At 41.9% G+C, this 19,965-nt stretch overlaps 3 protein-coding genes across 3 annotated transcripts in view; 2 read left to right on the plus strand and 1 right to left on the minus strand.

Moving 5' to 3' along the window:
• The window catches only part of LOC109975750 (NLR family CARD domain-containing protein 3-like), a 393,020-nt gene that overhangs the window by 343,076 nt on the left and 29,979 nt on the right, over window positions 1-19,965 (minus strand). The window lies entirely within an intron of this gene.
• The window catches only part of LOC136181090 (NLR family CARD domain-containing protein 3-like), a 412,285-nt gene that overhangs the window by 162,853 nt on the left and 229,467 nt on the right, over window positions 1-19,965 (plus strand). The window lies entirely within an intron of this gene.
• On the plus strand, window positions 888-18,967 carry LOC136181117 (NACHT, LRR and PYD domains-containing protein 12-like). The gene is made up of 9 exons (XM_065961517.1): window positions 888-994; window positions 6,456-6,667; window positions 6,819-8,613; window positions 9,414-9,587; window positions 11,911-12,087; window positions 13,390-13,563; window positions 15,195-15,371; window positions 15,725-15,898; window positions 17,928-18,967. Exons 1-9 carry the CDS (start codon window positions 930-932, stop codon window positions 17,932-17,934), a joined length of 2,955 nt encoding a protein of 984 aa, XP_065817589.1. The 5' UTR covers window positions 888-929; the 3' UTR covers window positions 17,935-18,967.

The raw sequence follows: 19,965 nt of genomic DNA on the forward strand, positions 1-19,965 counted from the left end.
ATTGCAGTCATTAGTTGAGCAGCATGGTAAGGTGGGTGGATATGATGAGACAATATTGTTGATTGTGTCAAATAAAACTTCTGGATTCCTTCTAGAGGAAGAGATTAAAGTGCCAAAGTAAGCAGTTCTGGCTTCCTGTACTGTTGATGATGATGAAGGTGAACCAGGTAGATGTGATGTTTGTAAACTGACAATGAGGTGATGATAATGATGATGATGAAGGCGAACCAGTAGATGTGATGTTTGTAGACTGACAGTGAGGTGATGATCATGATGATGAAGGTGAACCAGGTAGATGTGATGTTTGTAGACTGACAGTGAGGTGATGATGATGATGATGGTGAAGGTGAACCAGGTAGATGTGATGTTTGTAGACTGACAGTGAGGTGATGATGATGATGATGGTGAAGGTGAACCAGGTAGATGTGATGTTAGTAGACTGATAGTGAGCTGATGATGATGATGATGTTGGTGATGATGATGATGATGATGATGATGAAGGTGAATCAGCAGCTTCATCTGTTTGTTTTCTTCACAGCTGAAGATCTTTGACTGGATGTGACTTCAGCAGCTGAACTCCATCAGTGTTGTTGTAGTGACAGAGTGCAGCTCTCCCAGCAGGGGGCGCTCTGCTATGGATCAGTGTGAGGACACAGAGGAGGGAGTCCCTCCCTCTAAAACCTCTCTGTGTGAGGAACATGAAGCTCTGAGGTGAGGATCTCTAACTGTCCATGACTCTTCTTCATGTCACAGCTCAGCACTCACATCACTCCACCTTCATCATCATCATCATCATCATCATCATTATCATCATCATCATCATCATCATCACTGTATCATCTGCTGCTCACAGTAACTGATAATGTTTGTTTGTTTGTATCAGGATGCAGGAACAGAGACCAGATTCTCCTGAACCCAGCTGTGTGTCCATGAAGAGTGACCGGTCTAAAGATGTTATTATCAACTTTAAAGATGGACGTCCTGCTGATGGAAGGTGAGATATGAAAACTGAATTTTATTTTCTTTGTTTTAAGACTCATGTTGTGGTCCAGCACTTTGTAGAGTCATCAGTATACAATGATGGAGGTGGCAGCCCATTGTTCACCTGTACAATAGTCACCTCTCAAAGAATTCAGAGATTGAAGTCAATATTGTGAGGGCACTCACTCTTTCTGCTCAGTGAGAGTGGTGAGAGAATCAACTCATTGCAATCAGGTGTGTGTGGCACTGATTGGCTTTGATTAAGCCCAGGTGTGGGGAGTTTTCATATACCCTGAGTCTCCAGTGCTCTGTGCTGACTCATTATCTCACCTTCAGAGGTAGTGAGAGGTTCTCCCTGTGGTTTCTCGAGTGGTTGTGTGTATCTACGTATGGACACCAAATAAGAACTTTCTACATAAGATTTCCGTTGCCGGTCTCCCAGTGTTTAACTTGGGGTGCTGGATAGTTTCGTGTCTACTCCAATCTTTGGTGTTATCAAAGGTCTCCCTGGCAGCCTTTGCTTTTTGTTTCGTGTTTTCTGGGTCTCCTTGACAATTTTGGTTTTGAGTCAGCTGCTTGGCAGCAGTGGTTTAGTTAATCCTTTTCGGTGCCTTATTTAGGTTAGGAAGCCTGTTGTGGCTCTAAACAGTTTTGTTGTTTCTTCCCCCCCCCCTTTCCAATCTATTGCTATTGTGGTTTTTGTGGTTATCCTTCTGGGATAACTTTGAGACACCCCTGGGTCCGCACTTGCGTCCCAATTCCCCCCCCCCCCCCCCCCCCCTTCCTGACAAATATGATAAACCATGTCAGTGTGTTTGTGAGTCTTTGACAACATCACATCCAGTAATGAGAGCAGCAGCTGACTTCAAAGACAGAACCTGCTGATAAGAGGTCACGTTGTAGAGTTTAGGATTCAAAACTGAGTGAACAAATGAATGAACTGTGAACATGAAGAATGATCTGATCCCATCCCAAAGGATTTCAGCACAGATCACACTTGGTGTTCCAGGTGGCTCAGCGCAGTGTGGAGAGCTATGGCGTCATCTGTGGATCCGTTTGCTTTATGAGCAAACTGGTGTGGGTCTAAGGTCTGAGGAAGGCTGGCTTTGATGTGGTCTCTCCAAATCAGCCTCTAAAAGCACTTCATGTTGACCAATGTTAGAGCAACTGGACGGTAGTCGTTGAGGCTGTCCGTGGCTGATTTCAGGCAGGATGGGATGGTGGCTTGAGACAGGGAGTGGTTGAAGATGTTGGTGAAGACTAGTGAGAGCTGGTCTGCAAAAGCTTTGAGCACCTTTCCTGGTACTCGATCTGGACCAGCTGCCTTCCTGGGGTTTACTGCTTTTAGCATTCGTCTTACTTGATGCTTCTGTACAGTGAGTGTGACGGTGCTATGTGCTGGTGAGGCTGTGTGGAGCTCAGTTTTCTCAAACCGTGCAAAGAAGCAGTTCAGCTCCTCTGCCAGTGAGGCGTATGAGTTCCCAGGTGTGATGTTGCAGCCCCTGAAGTTTGTGATGTGCTGTATACCTTGCCACACCTGTCGTGGGTTGTTATCAGAGAGGTGGTCTTCTATCCTTCTCCTCGTAGGCCGACTTAGCATCCTTGATTTCTCTCTTCCTGTCGGCTCAAGAAGCACTGTGCAGCGCTCTATCACCTGACCTGAGGGCAGAGTCACGGTTTTTAAGCAGCATTCGGACCTGGCTGGTCATCCAGGGTTTCTGGTTGGGAAAAACCCAGATGCTTTTTTCAACAGTGACATTTTCAATGCAGTACTTGATGTAGGTCAGTACTGTCTCTGTGTGTTCTGCCAGGTCCTGATGTTCAAATACCTCCCACTGGGTGTTTGCGAAGCAGTCCTGTAGTTCAGACCAGGTCAGTTGAGAGCAGTCCATGTTGTGACAGTCTTTGTAAGGGGTGTAGTTCTCCCCCGGAGAGGGTTGTATGCCGGGGTAAGGAGCAGAGAGAGGTGGTCTGACTGGCCTAGATGAGGGAGAGGTATGGCTCTGTATGCGTGCTTGATGTTAGAATAAACATGATAAAGTGTGGGACCGAAGTCACCTGTGATAGGTAACTTGTTGAATCAAACCAATGTTGATTAAGTCCTGGCGGCTATAGCAGTGATTTGCAAAAGTATTAACATAAAACACAAACAAAAAACACAGAAAATAGCACAAAAAAGGGAGAGCTCTGAATAAGAAGAGAGCAAGAGGCACAGGATCCTGGGCGGAGCAATGGACCCAGGTGCTCCAGATAAAGCAGGATGCGTCATCATCTTGGCACCTCAAAGACAAGACATGCACATGAGCACACACATACACGCTGTTAGGTGGGGGTTGTTTCTGTTTGTATAAATCCAATGAAGAAATCGTGAAACAGACTGGAGATTATAACACCATTTAATCGGCCGAGGTCAGACAACTTCATCAAACAAGCACGCTTCCAAATCACTTGACTGACAAAGTGCTGACAAAGTAACAGTGTTCACAGTGCTGCTTATATTCTGTCAAAAAGGTGCAACCCCCAAATTCCTTTCCATTTGGGTGCATCACCATAAAACAATAAAGATGACATGACACTGATTTGTATACGTAACAGATGTAGACTCTCTGTCTAGCAAACAGTTGCTGACAACATATGCTTGGCTCCTATCCAAACATAGATCTGCTACTACTTGGGTGCTTCGCTCATATAAGGTTACAGCTTCAGACACCTAAAGGTAGGAGTGTTAACAGGTGGTAGGCAGACTTGAATAATACATTTCACGAAGTTACAAGATTAATGAATTTCATGAAAATTCGTACTAACACACGAACACACTCTAAGCAGGGGTCGTCACACTCACCCCCATAAAGCCAGTGGTCTGAGGGGAGCCACCGGCACATAGCCAACAATGCATAAACAACAAATAACTTAATTCTAAAGTATATCTAAATTTTACTCCTAAGTATAAAAAGTGTAACTGCATGAATACAAATAATAATAATATAAATACAACCTTCATTAAAATGCCAGCCATGGCAGGCTGCAAAACCCCACCTCTTCTCAGCAATACCTGGGAAGCAGATTAAGAGCAAACAACTATTCAGCAAGGCAGCATAAATGACAGATTTTGCACTCAAATAAACATAATTCATAGCAAGTGTGCACAAAGCATCCACTATGATATCATCTGTTCCTTTATTATGATTAATGTTGAGATCATAGGCCTGCAAAAAACAATGACCACCTAATTAGCCTCTGATTTGGAGACCTGAGAGAATTCAAACAGGTCAAGGGGTTATGGTCAGCAAAGAACACTAAGGGCACTGCTCCTACATACACTTCAGTGTTTTAGCGCCAAGATCAAAGCCAGCGCTTTTTTTTCATTAACAGAATAGTTAAGCTGGTGATGGTTTAACTTTCTAGAAAAGAAGCTGACTGGTCTCACCACACCCTGGTCACTACCTTGAAGTAGGACGGCACCAGCTCTCACCTGGCTGGCATCCACCGAAGCAAAACAGGCAACCCCAAAAAATGCTGAAACTCTTTTTTGGTTGATGTCTGAGGAAATTTAGAGACTGCCAAAACTTTGGCCTCAACAGGAGCAACGCAACCATGCCCCCCCACATGACCAAGATAAGCCACAGACGCCATCGCAAACTCCAATTTTGCCAAGTTTACAGCGGGTTTGGCCTCCGCAAGGCGCTCCAAGAGCGTACGGATGCACCGAAGATGCGAGTGTCAATGTAAATGACCAAGTCATCCAAACACACAGAACAGCCTTCCAACACTAACATAACGCGGTTCATCAACCGTTGGAACGTCGCCAGATGGTTTCTAAGCCCGAAAGGCATCACTTTGTAAGAGTACAAACCTGATGGAGTCACAAACGCAAAAATTTCTTTTGTGTGCCTGGACAGCGGCACCTGCCAATATCCTTTAAGTAATAACTGAAAGCTCTACCTCCCATAGTACATTTAGAGACTGTAGGTACCACGAGCAGGCCTGATAACTGAAAGCTCTACCTACCATAGTACATTTAGAGATTGTAGGTACCACGAGCAGGCCTGATAACTGAAAGCTCGACCTCCCATAGTACATTTGGAGACTGTAGGTACCACGAGCAGGCCTGATAACTGAAAGCTCTACCTCCCATAGTACATTTAGAGACTGTATGTACCACGGGCAGGCCAGCATTCTGGGAGCATAATGTTCTTGAAGAGTAGTACGGCACTATTAGCTCTTTTAGATAATATAATGCCTGACCATTAAGAGCTTTGTAAGTGAGAAAATGATTTTAAATTATATTTTAGATTTTAAAGGTAGCCAGTGCAGAGAAGCCAATACAGGAGTAATGTGGTCCCTTTTCCTTGTTCTAGTCAGTACACGAGCTACAGCATTTTGGACTAGTTGAAGAGCACCCTGATAAAAGAGAATTACAATAATCCAACCCAGAGGTATGTTTGACCCCCAAAGTCCAGTTCGTTTGACTCAGAATTGAGTGAGTGCTCCGATCCGTGGCCTTGGCCCTGGCACAGATGGAAGCAGTGGGCTTAGGGATGGTACGGTTTCTCATGAACAAGCAAAGTACGGGAACACAACGTAAGCTTGAAGTAAAATCCCGGAGTGTTATGGCTGTATCTGTATCTAAGTCTGTAGAGTTGCTGTCAGGTTCTTTGTTGTTTTTCGATGTGCAGACGCAGAATAAACCGCACGTTTATTTTTTTGTCCGCATGTCTTGTAAACTAAGCACGCTTCATGATTCCATAAAGCCATACATGTGTTGTAATTCATCATTATGCGCAAGAGGTAACCGTGCTCAGGCCCGGTTAGTCCTGGAGCAGTGTGCGTGCAGGCCAGCAGGGGAATGGGGAGGGGAGGCAGTCGTCGGGGGAACTGGGTATAGTGTGAGTGCACCCTAATACTGCTGATCCACCTCAATGTGATTCAAAATGTTTCACCACGTCTAACCTCAGTTCAAAGGTCGACTAACCCGATCTCAGCTGTCTGAAGTGACAGTGTAACAGTCGATGACCGTTGAACGCCAAAACACACCAGAATAAATACAGGAACACAGTGTGAAGTAACAATAAATATTCTTTACCAGTAGTATCTGGATTTGTTTGTTTGTTGTACAATTGTTGACCTCGTGCTTGTGCATCAGCTGATGACATTGGACGGGGGCTGCTGGCAGTCGCAGGGGCGAACATGCTAACATTGCTCGCGGTAGCCTCCGCAACATACGTGTCTGTGCCCTTTTCATCTGAGAAGTTAAATGAAAAATAAATAAACGTCAGTTTATGGTTCAAAGAGATTAACGTTATCAGAATTTATTTGTTGTGCCATACGAAACAATTAATGCTTAGGGGCTAGGGTAATCTAGTGGTTAGCATCAGGCTAACAATAGGTGTTGGCTAGGCTGACAATAGAATGGGATTGGGGCATGTTTTCTATCAGTCAACGATCAGTTTAGTTCTAAAGACATGTCTTCACAGGGGGACGAAGAGGACTTATGTTATAGAGCAGCAGCCGCCCTGTCCTGTGTATCAGGACGTCCTGAAGGATCCCGTCTCTACCAGCTGTGGACACCGGTTCTCATACTGGGACCAGTCTGGTTCACCAGGAGACTCCTCCTGTTCTCAGTGTGGAAAAAGATCCAGATCAAGACCTGGACTGCAGCCAGTCAGTCAGAGCAGCACTGAACAAAGTAAGACTGTACACCTTTCTGCTTCTGTGATCTCCTCCTAATACAGGACTTTTATTGGTAAATGTAAAAAGTATAGAAATAAAAACTCTTTTTACTTCTTTTACATTAACATTTGAAAATAGTAAGCAGATTCTATCATTCTGTCTTTCAGTAGATAGAGGTCTGCAGGAGGTTTTAGATGAACACAAGGTCAGTCTGAGGAGGAGATGTGAACGTGTGACTGAAGGAAGTGATGAAACAGGAAGTAGAACCCTCCTCAACAGGATCTACACTGAGCTCTACATCACAGACGGACAGAGTGAAGAGGTGAACACCCAACATGAGGTGAGACAGATTGAGACAGACTCTAAAAAGAAGACCTTCCATGAGACTCCAATCAAGTGCCAGGACATCTTTAAAGCCTTCCCCGGCCAACAGAAACCCATCAGAGTTGTTCTGACAAACGGCGTCGCTGGTGTTGGAAAAACCTTCTCAGTGCAGAAGTTCACTCTGGACTGGGCAGAGGGCTCAGAGAACCAAGATATCAGTCTGGTGATCCTGCTTTCATTCAGGGAGCTGAACTTGATCAGAGATAAGCGATACAGTCTTCTCGAGCTGCTCCATGTTTTCCATCCAACATTACAGAAGGTCACAGCAGGGATGCTTGCTCTCTGTAAACTGTTGTTCATCTTTGACGGCCTGGATGAAAGCAGATTGTCATTGGACTTCAAAAACAGGGAGGTTGTGTCTGATGTCACACAGAAGTCATCGTTAAAAACACTGTTGACAAACCTCATCAAAGGGAATCTGCTCCCTTCCGCTCTCATCTGGATAACTTCTCGACCTGCAGCAGCCATTCACCTCCCTCCTTCATGTGTTGCTAGGATAACAGAAGTACGAGGCTTCACTGACGCCCAGAAGGAGGAGTACTTCAGGAGGAGGTTCAGTGATGAAGAAGATCTGTCCAACAGAATCATCTCACACATCAAGACATCCAGAAGCCTCCACATCATGTGTCTGATCCCGGTCTTCTGCTGGATCACTGCAAGAGTTTTGGAGCACATGATGAGCACAGAGCAGAGAGGAGAGCTACCCAAGACCCTGACTGACCTGTACTCACACTTCCTGCTGGTTCAGACAAAGAGGAAGAACAACAAGTATGATGAGGGACATCAGAAGAGTCCACATGAACTGATGGAGGCTGACAGGGAAGTCCTTCTGAAGCTGGGGAGGCTGGCGTTTGAACATCTGGAGGAAGGAAAGATCATGTTCTACCAAGAAGACCTGGAGCGGTGTGGTCTGGATGTCACAGAGGCCTCAGTGTACTCAGGAGTTTGTACTGAGCTCTTCAAAAGAGAGTGTGTGATCTTCCAGAAAACAGTCTACTGCTTTGTTCATCTGAGCGTTCAGGAGTTTCTGGCTGCATTCTACATGTTCCACTGTTTCACCAACAAGAACACATCAGTTATGAAGGCTTTTCTGGGAGAAAAATATGTAGATTCAACTCTTGATGTTCTCCTAAATGGAGCAATGATGAAATCCCTGCAAAGCAACAATGGTCACCTGGACCTGTTTGTTCGCTTCCTTCATGGTCTTTCTCTGGAGTCAAACCAGAGACTCTTAGGAGGCCTGCTGGGTCGGAGAGATAACAGTCCAGAAATGATCAAGAGAGTCACCCACAATCTGAAGGAGATCAAAAGTAATAAAATATCTCCTGACCGAAGCATCAACATCTTCCACTGTCTGATGGAGATGAACGACCTCTCAGTCCATCAGAAGATCCAAGAGTTCCTGAAGTCAGAGAACAGTTCAGAGGAGATACTCTCTGAGATCCACTGCTCTGCTCTGGCCTACATGCTGCAGATGTCAGAGGAGGTTCTGGATGAGTTGGACCTGAAGAAGTACAACACATCAGAGCAGGGACGATTGAGACTGATACCAGCTATGAGGAACTGTAGGAAGGCAGAGTAAGTCCAAATGTAATGAGCATTATAAATCAGTGTCATGTACTAATTTAGTTATTTATTTTTCCTCACTGTGCACCAAATATTGTTCAACTGTTAATGTCCAGTAGAAATAGTAAGTCGTAATTTTTTAGCTTTTTGCCCTAAGTTCAAAAATTGCTTTGACAGTTTTTTTTTGTGAACACATTCAGGGGGGGAATTCCCAAAGAAGCGATTGAGTTGGATAATAGTGTTAATCCCTGAAAAGGGAGATATCAGATGCCGTAAGCGCCCCCTTCCAAATCAATCATGAGCATCATCTCTTAAAATCTCAGCAGGTAGATCACAGAAAAACTGTTCTGGCAGGAGATCCTTAACTTCACTACATTTTATTCTTTGCTCACTTGTTTGATTTCTGGATCATTCGTCAGCAGTCACTGTTTTTTCCTATTTATAGAAATGAGCCAGACAGCACGAGAAGGAGATCCTCCTCCTCAAGAGTTACTGCTCAATGAGTTTCAAATGGTTTCTAATCCAGAGAGTCATCTGAATAGATCACACTTTAGATCACAGACTATAGACATGATGTAATCCTAAATAAAACTATATTTGTTTCCATTCATCGTAGCATTTAGTAAACCATTAAAGATGAAAAATATGCAGGCTTGAAAACGAGTGATGAGACTTATCAGTGACAGATTCCACTGATGTGTAAAGTTAAGACATAACAGGACATGTCAAACTGTTTAATCATCAAATGTGAGACGTAAATATCAAACGCTTCTTTTATTTGTAATACTTTTCTATTATATGTGTTACAACAGGCTTTCTGACTGTGGACTCTCAGAGACTCACTGTGATGTCGTGGCCTCAGCTCTGAAATCCAACCCCTCCCATCTCAGAGAGCTGGACCTGAGTCAGAACAATAACCTACAGGATTCAGGAGTGAAGCTGTCTGCTGGACTGAAGAGTCCAAACTGCAGACTAGAGTCTCTGAGGTCAGATCACTGACTGTAAAATATATATATATATATGTCTATAATAGGAACTGTGTTTAATTGATCTAATTGCTACCTTCTGCTAGCTTCTCCATCTGTACCAGCCATGTTACAAGATGATGTCAGTGCTGATGTAACTGGTCCAGAGTGAACTCCATCAGCTGGGTGATGTGGTTAGCATTCAAACAGAGCTAAGAGTCATAAACAGTTTAACACAGGCCAAAGTGTCACAGCAACACGAGATCCAAGTTCTGCTTGAAGAGTTAAAAAAGAAACACAAAGGAGGCAGGTGGGACCAGTCAGAAAGTTGATCATTTAGAACAGTGGTACCTCGTTAGACTCAAGAGCCACAATCCAAAAATGTCCCTTTCTTTCCTAAAAGTGTTTGAGCAGAGTTATCTACTCACACTCACTCACTTATGCACACACACATATACAAAAAACGCCTCTTTCGTAGCTTTGTTTTTTGTATGTTTATGCTTTTTGACAATATTCATTAGCAGTATGCTAAAGACACTCAAATAAGATTATGTGTGTTTTGAAATGTACTCGTTACTCCGTTTTCACACGGCATGTGTGGAGGTTTGTTGATGATGATGCACATTACAACACTTATAAACCATGAGTGCAGGACAGCATCGGCACCATCAGCTGCAGAAAAATATTGAAACAAAGGCATGAGAAGCTTCAGGTTAACAAGAGACATCCCATCTCAATCAGTGCATTTAGAGGAGGGATGTACCCACAGAGTTCTCTCTCTCCCTTCTTTCTCTCTCTCTTGTGCGTACGTGAAGGGTATGATATACAGATTTAAAAAAGGTCAGCATTTATACTTTGGGGAGGGGGTGTGTACATGGCCATGGAAACACAGTAATGTGACTTGCAAAAAGAAAAAACATTTATTTTTAAAAATTATTTTTTGGGGCTTTATATTTCCAGAAGGGTCGGTCTTAAAAGAGAAAAACAATAAGGAGAGCACTCCAAAATTGTATTCTAATCTTGTTTGATGTTAAAGAGAGTCGAGCGTTTTTCTCCAGAAGAGCCACAAGTAGAGAGCCACGGGTTGAGTATCGCTGATTTAGAGCAAGTTTTGAAGATTGAAAACAATGTGCACATGAAGCCTCTGGTTTCCTCTGGTTCTGTTGATTAGTGAAATCAAGGGAAATCAGGGCTCTGTCCTGGGGCCCCTTCTCTTCATCACCTACCTTCTCCCCCTTGGCAATATTTTTCGGAAATTCAATATACTTTTCCACTGCTTTGCGGATGACACCCAGCTCTACCTCTCCAGTAAACCAAACTCCACACTTCCACCCTCCTCCCTCACTTCTTGTTTATCTGAAATAAAATCCTGGTTCTCCTCAAACTTCCTTAAATTAAACAGTGATAAAACCGAGATCCTTCTCGTCGGCACTAAATCCATATTATCCAAAGTTGGCAGTTTCTCCCTCACTTTTGACAGCTCCTCAGTTTCCCCTTCCCCTCAGGTTAAGAGTCTGGGTGTCATCCTCGACAGCACACTATCATTCAAATCCCATATCAATAACATTACCCGGTCTACATACTTCCACTTACGAAACATCAACCGTCTCCGCCCCTCCCTCAGCCCCCATACTGCCTCCATCCTTGTCCACAGCCTCGTCACCTCCCGTATTGATTATTGTAATTCTCTCCTCTTCGGCCTTCCTCATAAATCCCTCCATAAGCTCCAACTGATTCAAAACTCTGCTGCCCGTATTGTCACCAAAACCCCCTCATACCATCACATCACCCCCATCCTACAGCAACTCCACTGGATCCCGGTGAAGCAAAGAATCATCTTCAAACTCCTCCTGTATACCTTCAAGGCCATCCACAACCTCGCCCCTCCATATCTGTCTGACCTTCTTCACATCGCCACTTCAGCCCGATCCCTCAGATCCTCCTCCTCCATCCACCTCATCGTGCCCTTTGCCCGCCTCAGCACCATGGGGGGCAGAGCTTTCAGCTGCTCTGCAACTCCCCAGCTCTGGAACTTTCTGCCACCGGACATTCGCAATATTGACTCTCTCCCCATCTTCAAATCCAGACTCAAAACCCATCTGTTCAAGATCGTCTACTCACTCTGACACTTTAAACTGCAATTCCACTGTCCACAATTCCATTTCTTTATTGTATGCTGTTGTTTTTTTATCCATCGCTGTTTTTAAAATGTTGATTGTTGTACAGTGTCCTTGTGTGTCCTGAAAGGCGCTTATAAATAAAATGTATTATTATTATTATTACAACCTGAACACATGTGAGTGGATTATATATTATTTTTCTTCTTCATTTATTCTTTATTCAGATTGTGGTACTGCAGGTTGTCAGAGATCAGCTGTTCTTCTCTGGCCTCAGCTCTGAAGTCCAACCCCTCCTATCTCAGAGAACTGGACCTGAGTGAGAACGAGAAGCTGCAGGATTCAGGAGTGAAGCTGCTGTGTGATTATCTGCAGAGTCCAAACTGCAGACTGGAGACTCTGAGGTCAGACACCTTTTTTTTCTTTGAGTCTGTGCTACTGTTAAACACCTCAGGAATGATGAACATTGTGTTTATCCTAACCTTGGAGAGCATATTGCAGGTTGAAGACACCAGTTAGCAATTTATAGCAAAATAACTTAAAAATAAAATTCCGAAATTAATAAACCACAGGGTCGAACCCAGGCACGAAAGCTATCTCCATGTTTCTTCCTATTAGTGAAACATTATTTAAACAATATTTAACCATCTTAATGACTGGTCAAATTAAATGTTATACAATGGAAGAAACACAATAAACACGACCCGAAACTCCCGCTCTCATTCAGTGCCACCTACTGCACATTGGATCAAAGCAGAGTCAGTCATGTTGAAAAAAAGAGTGTTCTAAACAGCTATACTGAAAATGGCCACTTTTTTGCCCTTTAGTGTTGTATAACACATCAAATCAAACATTGACTTATTCTACAGCCTTTATCAGACAATGTTTAGTGTTAATTTACAAAAAAATGTAACCTGCAATATGCTCTTTAAAACAAGCTGAACACCATGAAAGAAGCTAACATTAGGAGCAGCTCTGCTCCCAGCCCCCACTGACCTCCTGAGTCCACTGACTAGGATCTGCTAATCACTGTTTCGTAACTTCCATACAAGCTATATATGAAATGCACAGTCAGTGTGTGTGTGTCTTTGAGTCTTCTTTCTTGTTTTTTTAAACGGTTTGTTTTTGTATGATCATATATCGAAATCAACTCTCTGATCTGAAACGTACTGTGAGGAATTTTGATCTGCTGATGAAATAGACTAAAATTAATCTTGATTTCTCTTGATGATTGGATAAAGTCAATGAGACCTACAACATTATAAAGTCCTTTTTGAAAGTCTGTCTGTTTCCACCTGGTCGCTGTCACATGAGGAGAATCACATGACGCAGTCTGGAAAAGTCTTTATTTACATTTTCTACTGAAGAGATTCACACTGACTTGTAGTTTGTAGAGTTCAAAGAAAGCAGGATGAGTTTTGTTAGGGAATATTGTACAGGACAAGATCAGTAAAGAGATAAGAGGTTTCACTTTGTCCACAGGGGGCGCCAAAACTGAACTTTAATGAAAGTTCATCACAGGAACTTTGAGTGTTTAAATCTAAAAATGATCAATAAGAACTAAAGAATGAATGCATCCTAATAAAGTCCTTCAATGTTGGGGTGAACAGATGATGATCAAATCTGTGTGTTCATGTGGACAACATCACACATTCATGCATAAAGCTCACTATCATCTACATTTACATCTTTTATTCTTTATTCAGATTGAGTGAGTGCAGTCTGTCAGAGATCAGCTGTTCTTCTCTGGCCTCAGCTCTGAAGTCCAACCCCTTCTATCTCAGAGAGCTGGACCTGGGTGACAACAAGCTGCAGGATTCAGGAGTGAAGCTGCTGTGTGATTATCTGCAGAGTCCAAACTGCAGACTGGAGACTCTGAGGTTAGATCACTGACTGTCTCATTTGTATAATTTCAATCAACATCCTTGATTGTTTTTCAAGTTGCTGAATAATTTAGAGATTTGATGTGAAAATATGTAGCGTATTAATAATACAAAAACTATTTCAAACCCAGTTAACCAAAACAACCACTAGATTGAGACCTAGTGAAAGCTAGAAACTGGCCAAAGGGAGTGGTCAGGTAAATATCAATGAGTATCATTTCTATGACTAATGAAATTGCAAGGCATATGATAATGAAATTGAATAGTTTTTATTCTGACTTAACTGGTATGGTGTTGTTATATGACGAAGTAATGTAAAATAAGACACGGTTTTAATGTGATTAAAGAAAAATGTGATTAAAAAATTTGGATTAGGAATTTGGACTAAGCGCTTTTGATTATAGACACAACCCATTCTTTGGTCTCGAAGCCCGCTGTAGGCTAAATTAACTTCTTGCTTTGAAGAAGTTTGGAAGATCCTTGATCCGCTTATCCACTCGACATCAACAAAGAAAGCTCTTACTTGAAGCAGTGTTCTGCTATTCCCTCCGGGGTGGTCCAACTCATGGTCCCAGGCTGAAAGATAACTGCAGAGGCAGTCTAACCAGGAATCGACTTGGTGGAGACTGGTGGCCAGCAGCGGTTGAAACTCGTTTTCTGGGTCACGTGCTGGTATCAGTTGCTCCGAGTTGATAAAAAAATTACTCTTGCAAAAATTAATTTAACTCAAGACAACTTTGATGGCCAATCTAAATTAACTTGAGTTATAAAAAAGAAAATTAATTGCTTGCGAAAGATGATGAATAAAAATAACTACGAAAACAACATGTAAAGCTTCACGTGTGGTGATACATGTGGGGAAAAAAACACTAAGGGGGAGAGCTAGAAAGTAGCGATCAGACCAGCACGATCAACCCTCTCTCTTGGGGACCAAAGACAATAGAATTAAATGTAAGATGGAGCAAGACTGATAGGAAGCGTCTGTTACTTCTGTCCATGTTCCCTAGGAGAGTTTCTCCCACTCGTAACAAGGGGAGGGGGGGAAACGCTTGCATTTCTTTAAACATGTTTAATTAACTGATTTTACTTCATAAAAATCGAAAAATTATATGCGGAAGAACGCATATAATGTCACCATACTCACATTTAATGTACATTCTGAGTTCTTACATCTACAGAACCACTACAAGATTGCATTATTCTCTTACAATCTGTAAGACAAACAATGTACATAGATACAAAAATATGAAATATAGAAATAGTATTTTCTAACTAACACATCCAAATCTATAGCCATAACAGATAGTACGATCCTCAGATATAACAGAGTGTAAACCCAAATTCCCCCTCTGGGATTAATAAAGTATATCAAAATAAAATAAAAATCAAACCTAAGATTATAATGAACAGCAGCCTGTTAATCATCTGTGCACATGATCAGCTGTATGAATGTTGTGCTGACATTTGGAGGATTTAGATTTAGTGAATACACAATCAGAAATGATCCTCTAATCATTTAGAGAAAAAACTTTATCCATCAGGACAGAGTGATGTTGAGATACTCATCACAACCTGAACACGTGAGTAGATTATACATTATTTTTCTTCTTCATTTATTCTTTATTCAGATTGAGGGACTGCAAGTTGTCAGAGATCAGCTGTTCTTCTCTGGCCTCAGCTCTGAAGTCCAAACCCTCCCATCTCAGAGAGCTGGACCTGAGCTACAACAAGAAAATGCAGGATTCAGGAGTGAAGCTGCTGTGTGATTATCTGCAGAGTCCAAACTGCAGACTGGAGACTCTGAGGTCAGATCACTGACTGTGACATTAATTTGTATCATTTTAATCAACATCCTCAATTGTTTTTCAAAGTTGCTGAATAATTTAGAGATTTGATGTGAAAATGTTTTTATTACTATGTGAAGTAAGGTTTAACAATGTGCACATGAAGCCTCTGGTTTCCTCTGGTTCTGTTAAGAACTGGAATCATGAAGACATTTGCAGGATTTAGGTTTTGTGATTACACAATCAGAAATGATACTCTAATCATTTAGAGAAAACTGTATTCATCAGAACAAGGTGATGTTGAGATTCTCATCACAACCTGAACACATGTGAGTGGATTATACATTATTGTTCTTCATTTATTCTTTATTCAGATTGTGGCGCTGCAGGTTGTCAGAGATCAGCTGTTCTTCTTTGGCCTCAGCTCTGAAGTCCAACCCCTCCCATCTCAGAGAGCTGGACCTGATAGGGAACAATCTGCAAGATTCGGGAGTTAAGCTGCTGCGTGATCTTGAGAAGAATCCAAACTATCGATTGGAGAGTCTGAGGTCAGTCTCTCAGTGTTCTTTAGTAAACCCTCCATATATCAGGTCATAAATATATTTCGATTTTTCTGGGGTCTATACTTCGAAGTGAGTTCAACATACCCAGGTTTTTTTCTGTAACCCTGACATAAGAAATCGTGCTGAACAGTCACACGAAGCTGGTTATCAACCTGATAAGTAGACCCAGAGCACTCTATAGTGGACACGCCATTTTGGAGTGCTGTCCGAATTCTGAGTGAGCATGGTCATACCCTATATAGTCCACTCAATGTATCCTACAATGCATTTTGAAAAGTAGTGTATGAGCGATGGTCACTATGCGAGCAATATATACCATCATGCATTGCGGTTCAAAAGATTTTTACGAGCAGAGAGTGGCGTTTGACTCAGCTTCTCTCAAACGGATGAGAGGAGCGACCAGCATGAACACAGAAACTCATTAAAGTTCATATTCAGAGCGTTTTACTGAAATCTATGATCGGTTTTAATAAAGATTAAAAGATCGTCAACTTAGTGATGTTAGTTTGTCCTAATGATGATGACAGACGAGAAACCAGAGTCTGTGAGCATAACTAATTTAGTTTTGGTCCGAAAATATGTCTCATTATGTAAAATGAGGGGCAAGATTATTGGGATGCGTGCTCCTCTTACCCCCCAGGATCTTTTTGAGCAGGCGACCATCACACAGGCCAAAGGAATTTTATCGGACACTTCCCATGTATTGCACCCCGAGTATGTTTTGTTGAACTCGGGGAGAAGGTACAGGGTTCCTCTGTGTAAACACAACCGCTTCAAAAACGAATCCATTCCTTTCTCAGTTAAGCTATCTAGATAGATAGATAGATTGATAGATAGACAGATGTTTATTTTGACAAAAAGGAGGAAAGGCGGTTTGCCCTGAATTGCGCCCGCTGCTTCAGTGGCGGTGTATGAATGGGATTAGTTACTTCTGATGGATGATACTTCATAGCAACCACTACCATCAGTGTGTGAAAGGGTGTGAATGGGTGGGCGTGCGGTGTAAAATCGCTTTGAGGAGTCGGAAGACTAGAAAAGCGCTATATAAGCTCAAGTCCATTTACCATTTACCATTTACCCTCAGTCATTAGCTGCTACACGGATCTGAAACTCTGAGTCCTGCAGGGCAGTGTGATCAGCCGTCCACTGCAGCTACTTTTCTCTCCTGCCATGATGTTGTGGAGAGGATGGCTAACGTTGGCCAATATAATATACCCTCTCCTCCACACGTGTCTCTCCACCTCAATCCTCAGTGAGTCCAGATGCCTGCCTAAAACAGAACCAGCCTTTTTTTTTATCAACCTATCAAGCTGCTTTTAGGAACTCTTTCTAATTTTGTTTGGATTGCAGGGATTACAAAGACCTGATCTTCAGAGCATGAAGAGAGATGTGTTGAAACTTCTGTCCCTGGAAGAACGTTGTTAGCAGCTCATTCAGTGAATGCTTTGAGGTGGTGATTGTTTTATGAAAGTCAGACACAGTCACTCCCTCACAGTAACACGACTGCACCACAGTGATCGATCAACAAGCCTAACTCTCCTCCCAGTGATTTATTTCACTTCACTGTCACCATCCGCTCTGACAGAAGCCATGAAGCTGCTTACATTCAAAGTGGAGTCCATGTCAGAGTCTGTGAGCCCAGTTTCAGTCAGACCATCACACAGTCAGCTGTGGAGCTGATTTGAACAGATCTTTCTCTGTATTTTCCTCATGTCCTGTCATAGAGCTTATTTTTCTAGAGTTCATCTCTTTCTGAACAATCGTTTTCTGCTCAGGTTTCCATCTAACAAAGACTGTGTGGGGTCAACCAAAGCCTGGAAGCCCCCTTAACTCAATGTAAAATCACCCACTCAGACACCAATATAAAACCGTTCTGTGGTTCAGTGTCAAAGTACAAAGGTGGAGTGGGGGCTGAGCTTTGTTACAGCGCTGTGGGGGAATCTGATGACTTCCAGCTGATGAAGGGAGTCAGTGTAGAAAATTATTTCTGTGATCTCTCTTCTTCTCTCATTAGCTGCTGATGATCTCTGATGGAATGTGAGCGATCAGGACGCTGGTGGTGCAGAGAGGAGCAGCTGTGTCCTCATGATCCACAGAGGATGAACCTCTACCATCTTGTGCGTGGAGCTTCATCCATCAGAGACTGACAGAGGAATCACATCATAGTTCATTTCAGTTATATATATGTTTAAGAGGTCAGAAGCTACCAAGAAATGCTGCAGTTATTCTTCTCATGTGATGATTATTTTTAATTCTATTTCTTACCAAAATACAAACCAGAACTTGTTCATATTTAACATGTCATTGATTAAAATAATATTCTCTTCATAGCCTCTTTAAAAGATGTACTGCATTCCTAAAATGTCCTGACATCATCAGGCTGAGCTACATGTGTGAACAGCGAGTTTCGTTTCAGACTAATTATCAACACATCGCACGTTGGCTCGAGAATTTGTTTTTGACACTGATCGTTAAAAAACGTTTATATGTTTCTCTTCTGGTCGGCATCCTGCATTAAGTGCATTAGATGTTAAAATCAATAGTCGGTCAATGAGTCAGGTTTCTGAGGTCATATATCTAGGTCTACTGCTGGATTCTTGTCTGACCTTCCAGTTATAGGAAGAAAAAAATCGCGTTCTCACCATTATCACGATTATTTAGCATGAATTTCACAACATTACATACATGTTTAAAATCACATGAACAGTAAATAGACTGGAGCTTGTGGAGTTTTGCTCTTTGAAACTCAAACTGCAGTTGAGCTCATTGTTTGTTTCATATTGACTTTTATTTGAGCTACTATTGTGAATATTTCACTTTTAAAAAGGGGTAAACATTTAATGAGTCTTTCACTATGCCAGACAAATTGTAAACAGTGTGTAAAGGAGCCATTTAAAGTTCTTTTCTAATTTGACATGTAAAAAAAAATAGTCACTCTGCCGTACAAACCAGCTTCACCACTATTAGCATTATTGTCCTAGTAGCAAATGATCTTAATCCTGATCCAGTTAATTACTACTACTAAGCTACATATCCTTTAAACCAAGCTGCCAATAAAGTTTAGAATGTAAACATTGTGTGACTGAATTTCATTTATGTTTCCACTGTGCTCTGAGCTCGACCTCGATGCCCCCAGGATCTGGGCCTCCAACTCCTGACTGGGTGACACTATGTGTTCTTCATCATTGATGGTTAATCCTATGATAATACTGTAGATTCAAATGTGTGCTTTTACATGCACAACCTCGATATTGATTTAGTTCCAATAATTCTGACTATGTCAAGTGTGTAAAGATGAAATTAACAGTCATATGTACGTTGACTTCTTTGTTCATTTTTAGAGTGTTTAATCAACGAGTCACAACATGAGAGGTGATGAGAGGATTCTAGATTGAAGTTTAGGTTTTCCACCGTAAAACGAGGTTCTTGACTCTTCAGAATCAGAGTTGGTATTTATTACAGAGTACATTTACACAGGAATCTGACTTGGTGTTGTGGTGTAAAAAAAAAAAAAATGAACAAAAGAAAAACAACAGAGCTCCTGCTGACAACTTCAATAGAATAAGATCAAAATATAAAAAACAATTAAAAATATATAGTAGAATATAAAACTATCAAATTCAAAATGTGTAGATGTGTGCACAATTTGTAGTCTAACACAGAGTGCAGTGTAAACAGAATCTGTCATGGGTGTGGGAAAACAAGGGAGGAGGACCCAAGCGCAGAACAACAAAAAATATTTATTTAACAAAAAGTCAAAGACAAGACTTTCTACTCAACAAAAACCAAAAGGTAACTTGTGGCTACAAGAAATAAAAGGAGCAGGAGCAAAACTTACATCTGACAAGGCCCAACATACAACAAACAACACTCAACTACAACAATGATCTGACAACACTAGGGTAGGAATACAGAGACTAAATAGACGCAGGGGTAATCAAACACAGGTGAAGACAATGAGGGCAATCAACAGAGAACAGGTTTGTTGAGGAGGATTTAGGAATGTGAGTAATAATTAAATCCAGCAGATGGCAGTAATGCAACTTTTTGGA

This window comes from Labrus bergylta, chromosome 2, assembly GCF_963930695.1.
Source record: "Labrus bergylta chromosome 2, fLabBer1.1, whole genome shotgun sequence".
NCBI classification, from domain to species: domain Eukaryota; kingdom Metazoa; phylum Chordata; class Actinopteri; order Labriformes; family Labridae; genus Labrus; species Labrus bergylta.